The following is a 6,041-nucleotide window of genomic DNA, read 5'->3' as shown; positions in this document are numbered from 1 at the left end:
CGATATTATTTCAACTGAGTTGAGGTCACAACATTTTTATATAACTTTCTATCAATTTTATATAATAGAAAAGTAAATTTAATTGTCATAGTTGATAAATAAAATAAAGAAATTTGACAAAAAAAAATGAATAAGAAACATATTGATTATAATAAAGAGATACGGAATTTAATTAAACTTGTAATACAAACAAAATATAAAGAATTTTTTTTAAATGATTCGCCAAATGAAGCCACGCTCCAAAATAAATGCTCACGACTAGGGCAGAGAAATGGACTGAGGAAAGTGAATTGACACGAGTGATGTGTGAAAAAATCAATCAATTTTTAAGATTTTTTTGAGACAATTCTGTTGAAAAAAATAATGATGTAGTATTATTTATTCTTAAATGTTTTAAATTATAATTCTTATTTGACGGATACTTTCTAATTGAATATTTGGCATTTTTCTTCTTCTAAAAAAGACATGTGGTGATAACGAGATACCACAAATCTCTGAAAACAAACCTTGTCTCTTATTGTCACATTGGACTAAGTCAATAGATTTGAAAAAGAAAGGCTTTGTAACTACCATGAAATGAAGGCAAATCCAAATGGGTTGGTTGAAACTTGAGAATCCATTAATGAGAGGTGGAAGCTTTGATATTTTGTGAAGAGAGAAAAGAAAGTTGAAATGGAAAAGTGTGGTAAGAATGAGGCTTTAATGGAAAGAAAGGGTGAAAGTTGATTGATCAAATATGTTTGTTGAAGTATAGAAAGTAGTAGGAAAATAATAGAGCTTGTGATAAAGCAAAGGAATGTCATAATAATTCCCATAATCAATTTCCCAACAAACAACAAACCCACACCAACAAACCTAGCCCACATTTGTTAATGCCCCTACATCAACCCATACCTAACTTAATCTCCCATCATTAATGCCTTCACCCTTCAATCCTAACCCATCCCTCCTTCCTTTTAATCATTTTAACCTTTTTATTATACAAAAAAAACACCTTAAAAAATATTTTTTTATACTTCAAATAACTCACTCTTTCACATTAGATGCTGATTAAAACCATCCCATGTTTTAGGGAATAAAAGTATAATTGTACCTATTTTTCTTTTTAATTTTTGGATGAGCTAAATATTTATTATGTTATTAATTGAAGTGGGTAATAATGACTTTGATTTGAAAAAGAAAATATGAACAATAATGTTGGAAGGAATCTATTTAATGCTTAAAATCTATAGGGAGACTAGTTTGTTGAGAATATTAAGAAAAAGAGAAAACATTGCTTGCAAGCATAATATCATAGTTGTAGTGTAAAATAACATAAAAAATTAAATAACTAGTTGGTAGTACTTTTTCTTAATTATGATACACTAGTTAATTTTGAAATTTGCTTTTTTTTAAACAAAAGAAAAACAAAATAATAAGTGAGGAAGAGCGTGTGCATTAAATAAAACGCTACCTGAAGGACACGTTGCGAGTGCAGGAGCGTGGGCATAAAGTCGTTGACAGTGGAAAACAAACTCTCACACTCTTCCCTTCTGCGTTTTCTTCTGCAACATTCCAATCCAATCCGTAACAACAAAACGCTGCGTTTTCTGTTCAATCGCAATTCCTCGCCGCTACCTCCGCCGCTCACTGGTGAGTTCTATGGCCATCTCCGGCCGCCAAAACCCGAGCTCCGACGCGCGGCTCTTCAAGCTCTGTCCCTTCTGGAGTTCGCGAAACGGTTTGTTGTCTTCGAACCATTCCGAAGCGAACGTGCAAAGGTCCTCCAAAACGGTGTCGTCCGTGGCCAGGTCGCTACTTCCTCCGCGACGGAGACTCCGTCTCGATCCTTCCAGTTACCTCTACTTTCCATGTAAAGTCATTTCAATTTTGATTTCGGTTTCTTTGTTTATTTCTCAATTAGTTTATTGTTGTGCTGAAATTTCGTTTGTTTTAAAGATGAACCGGGGAAGCAGGTGAGGACCGCGGTTCGGTTGAAAAACACGAGCAAGTCTCATGTTGCTTTCAAGGTGCGTATGTACGTGTGTTGGTGGAGTTTGAATATGAAATTGTTTATCATTCCATGCACACCGTCTGGTTGAAACGTGTTACTATATTTGAATGTTGGCGATATGTTAGGGAAAAATAATTTATCTGCTCGTTGTCGTGATTGACTTTTATGGTGGTTTCACTTTTGTTGGTTCAGTTTCAAACTACGGCGCCAAAAAGTTGTTACATGCGGCCTCCTGGTGGGATTCTTGCTCCTGGGGAAAGTTTGATTGCAACTGGTGATTTTTTTAATATGCAAAATGCTTTTCGATTCACGTTGTTAGTTTTTTTTTTTTGCCTTATGTTAATGTTTCTTTCCTAATTTGGTTGCTCACTCAGTGTTTAAGTTTGTGGAGCAACCTGAAAACAATGAGAAGTTGTCGGATCAGAAGCACAGGGTAAAGTTCAAAATCATGAGTCTCAAAGTGAAAGAAGGGGTGGACTATGTACCTGAGCTGGTATGTCTGGTACCTTATGTTATATTGAATCTCCTATTGATGAGATGAGAGACCATTAGGGGGAAAGAAAGAGAGAAGAGTTGCTTCTAAAATTGTACTTTCTGATTATTCTGTTGGGTGAATTAGATGTGAAATTTACTTGGTAAGGAAAAAGTCTCCTTTAATTTTCTGACAGATCTCAACAGCCTCTCCCCCAGTTGCCTCCTAACTTGTACTTTCTGATTATTCTGTTTGGAGAATTAGATGTGAAATTAACTACGTAAGGAATACATCTACTTTAATTTTCTGACATACCTCACCATAGTCGGTTAACGTTTTGCTAGAGACAACACGTTAACACGAATCCATTTATGGGGTTTGAATATCTGTCTGGAGTGTAGGTGTTGTGGCCTGGCTAAGAAGAGAATTAAATTCACTGAGAAGAAAAATATTAACTAGGTTTATATTATTTGCAGCTTAAAAGAATTCAGAAAGATATATTACCTATATAGTCGACTTGCCCAAAACTTAAGCCTTTTCTCCTTAAAGTCATATGGGGAAAATGGATTGTTTGTTTGTGGTAATAATTGACACAGGATTTGGGTTACATGGTAATACCAGCATGCTTATTAGAATTGGGCCAATTGGAAGCCATACATGATATTTGGGAAATTTAGAGAACTCATAGTGCGCAGGCATTTCAAGACTCTGTTTAATGGAATGTCCTTAAAATAGTAGACAAAACTTTCGATCATAGTGAAGAGTTTAGATAATTGGATTTGCAAGCTAGGTAGAGCATATGTGTAGATGTATTTACTATCGTCAACTGCTTGGTCTTTGGAGTAAATCTGATCTTGTATTGGATGAATTGAACAATTCACTACTTAGTTTATCATGAATGATCATATTAATTATCTTTTTAGGGTGAAGGTAATCTAAAAGTGAAAAGTATAGGCACATAATAAGAGTAGGAGAAATGATGAGACTGCACATAAATTCCAGAGTTGAGTAAATATGCAGGCAAGAAAACTGAACTTAAACTTCTGAATAGAATTCTTTCTAGAAAGTGGATCAAGTCTAATTAAACCTCAGGAAACTTTGTACGTCTCTCTTATATACTATAATTTGGTCATTATGGATCTCCTACATTTATCTTTTCAACTTTGTTTTAAATGATTATAGTTTGTTTCATTTATTCATGATTTTATAGTTTGTTTCATTTATTCATGATTTTATAGTTTGTTTCATTTATTTATGCTTTTAGCAAATGATTTCAAGGTTATTTGTTAATGATAAAATAAATAAATAAATAACTTGACCTTTGGGCTTCTGTGACGCAGTTTGATGAACAAAAGGATCTAGTGACAGTGGAACGAATATTGAGGGTTGTGTTTATAGATCCAGAACGGCAAAGTCCAGTAAGTCTAACTTCTCTGCAAATTGTCCTAGCACAAGTATACTGGATTAATGTGCAAAAATAACAGTCTGGTGATTTTAGGCTTTGGAAAAACTGAGAAGACAGTTGGCTGAAGCCGATGCTGCAGTTGAAGCTCGGAAGAAGCCTCCGGCAGAGGCAGGTCCTCGTGTTGTTGCTGAAGGGCTTGTAATTGATGAATGGGTAAGCATCATGTTGACAATGAATTATTCATTTCCATGTTTTTTTAATGTATTTTTTATTATTTACATCCCAAATTGCCTTCTGATGTCTATAGAAAGAGAGAAGGGAGAAGTATCTGGCCCGGCAACAAGTTCAAGCAGTAGATTCAGTGTAAACGCAATTTGTTCATCCAGCTAATAGTTTTCTTCAGGGAAACACGATCAAGATATCATTGCTATGCTATTGTTGCCATCAACCTTGGATGCGCATCAAAAGAACTCGGTTGGGGGAATTGGTTGGCATCCTATTGGTAGTTCGAGAACGCAATCTGGTGGAAAGATTCGTTGTAGAACTGTCAAAATTATTGTTCTTTGGAGGAACAGTCCGATTTGTACATAGTAGAGTTTGCTTGTTTGTATAATAAATGCAATTCCTCACTGCCATCTGCTTGTGAAATAATCTTGAAATAACAGATCATTCATAATAAAATCTTATTTTTTGTGCATCTGTCATGATTATACAGAGATCATCGACGAACAGTGTGCTGAAAATAGATCAGCATTGAACGATAGTCTGCTTGGTCAAGATTTTCATCATCATTTCTTTGTACAAACGTAGTTTAATTTCTCTAAACATATGCTATTCATTGAAACCACTGCAACATGTAAACTCCTGCAGACAATGCGTCTTTGGAACATTTATTGCAACATGTGGGTTTGGAAATGCGTCTTTTGGAACATTTATTGCATTTGTGTTGTAGCGTGTGGAACAAACTATATGCTATGTTTCAGACACAATAAAATAGGCCACAATTTCAATTTTTTTCTGCAATGTTATCCGAAAATAGAACACGTCATGTACATAATATATAAAGCCTGACAATGGAGCTGGACAAGATAATAAGCAGAAAATTACATAACTAATTATTACCGAGTTTCATATATCATCCTGCATAAGAAAATTCTGTGAACCAAATATTTGGTATGAGCTGCTTTGAACAATGTCAGGCCACACCTGGTGCTCTTGAATGTATTCCACAATGGAAAACTAACAATTCCTTCTTAGCAGGGTGGTCTGTCACAGTGCAGAGCTTTTCAAGTTTTCCCCTCTAGGACACTCAGTAACCAAACCTGTTACGTGTAATGCAACCATCACATCTGCTCCAAGATTGTCCACCTTGGTCATCAATGCTCCATTTAGGCTGACTTCCGAACAAACTGATGTAGGCCTACTCAAAGTTGCCTGTTAGCAAGCAATATTTCACTCAACTGTTAAAAGCACTGTAAAATCATTTTTTTTTCAGATAGGAAACGTTTTAAATTGTTGCATTATTCATTCCCTTGGAAAAAGTTAAATTTTCTTTTATAGAACTTGAAGAAAATCTTCCAAACTTGATTAGTCACGTGGTTGGTTTCAAAGAATGGATGAGTTTGATGCAACTTGTTTTGATGATGAAAAGAACAGAGCAACTTCCTAAACCGATGAAACCTCTTTTTGGCATTTATTTATTAGGTGGGGCAGGGGTCTCCCACTCCCACTTGTTGTGTGAGGTGATGAAATCGGATTGAAAATCCTGCATGTCAACATCTGTTTTGAATTTACCACTACTTTCATTCAGGTTTACCTTATGCTTAAGTCGTATACATGATGTAATCAATCTTTTGCCACCTAAATTCACGAGCTTAGCCAAAACAACCACAACAAACAAGAAAAGCACATAAAAAGCCCAAAGGATAGCGCCGCAAAAGTAGCTACTCAATTATTTTCTTCTTTCTCTTTTCCCCCATTTTTCTTAAAAGTTTGACTCATAATTTCTTGCCAAAAAATAAACCATTCCAATAAATTCTATAGCACACTTTTTTATTAATTAAATTTTATTACAAACTATACTATTCAATACACATCATTAAATAAAAAGTGAATCCCATTAAAATTTGTAATTTTAATAAATTTTAATCAATAATACAAAATATTTTCAA

General features: G+C 34.7%; 1 protein-coding gene across 1 annotated transcript; it reads left to right on the top strand.

Moving 5' to 3' along the window:
- Window positions 1–1,241: 1,241 nt before the first annotated feature.
- On the top strand, window positions 1,242–4,567 carry MAMI (membrane-associated mannitol-induced). The gene is made up of 7 exons (XM_068620643.1): window positions 1,242–1,852; window positions 1,939–2,009; window positions 2,186–2,267; window positions 2,368–2,486; window positions 3,806–3,883; window positions 3,964–4,083; window positions 4,178–4,567. Exons 1-7 carry the CDS (start codon window positions 1,642–1,644, stop codon window positions 4,235–4,237), a joined length of 741 nt encoding a protein of 246 aa, XP_068476744.1. The 5' UTR covers window positions 1,242–1,641; the 3' UTR covers window positions 4,238–4,567.
- The last annotated feature ends 1,474 nt before the right edge of the window (window positions 4,568–6,041 follow it).

The sequence above is a fragment of the Phaseolus vulgaris genome, chromosome 5 (assembly GCF_051622355.1).
Source record: "Phaseolus vulgaris cultivar YP4 chromosome 5, ASM5162235v1, whole genome shotgun sequence".
Taxonomy (NCBI): Eukaryota; Viridiplantae; Streptophyta; class Magnoliopsida; order Fabales; family Fabaceae; genus Phaseolus; species Phaseolus vulgaris.
This window is presented reverse-complemented; position numbering and strand designations above follow the sequence as displayed.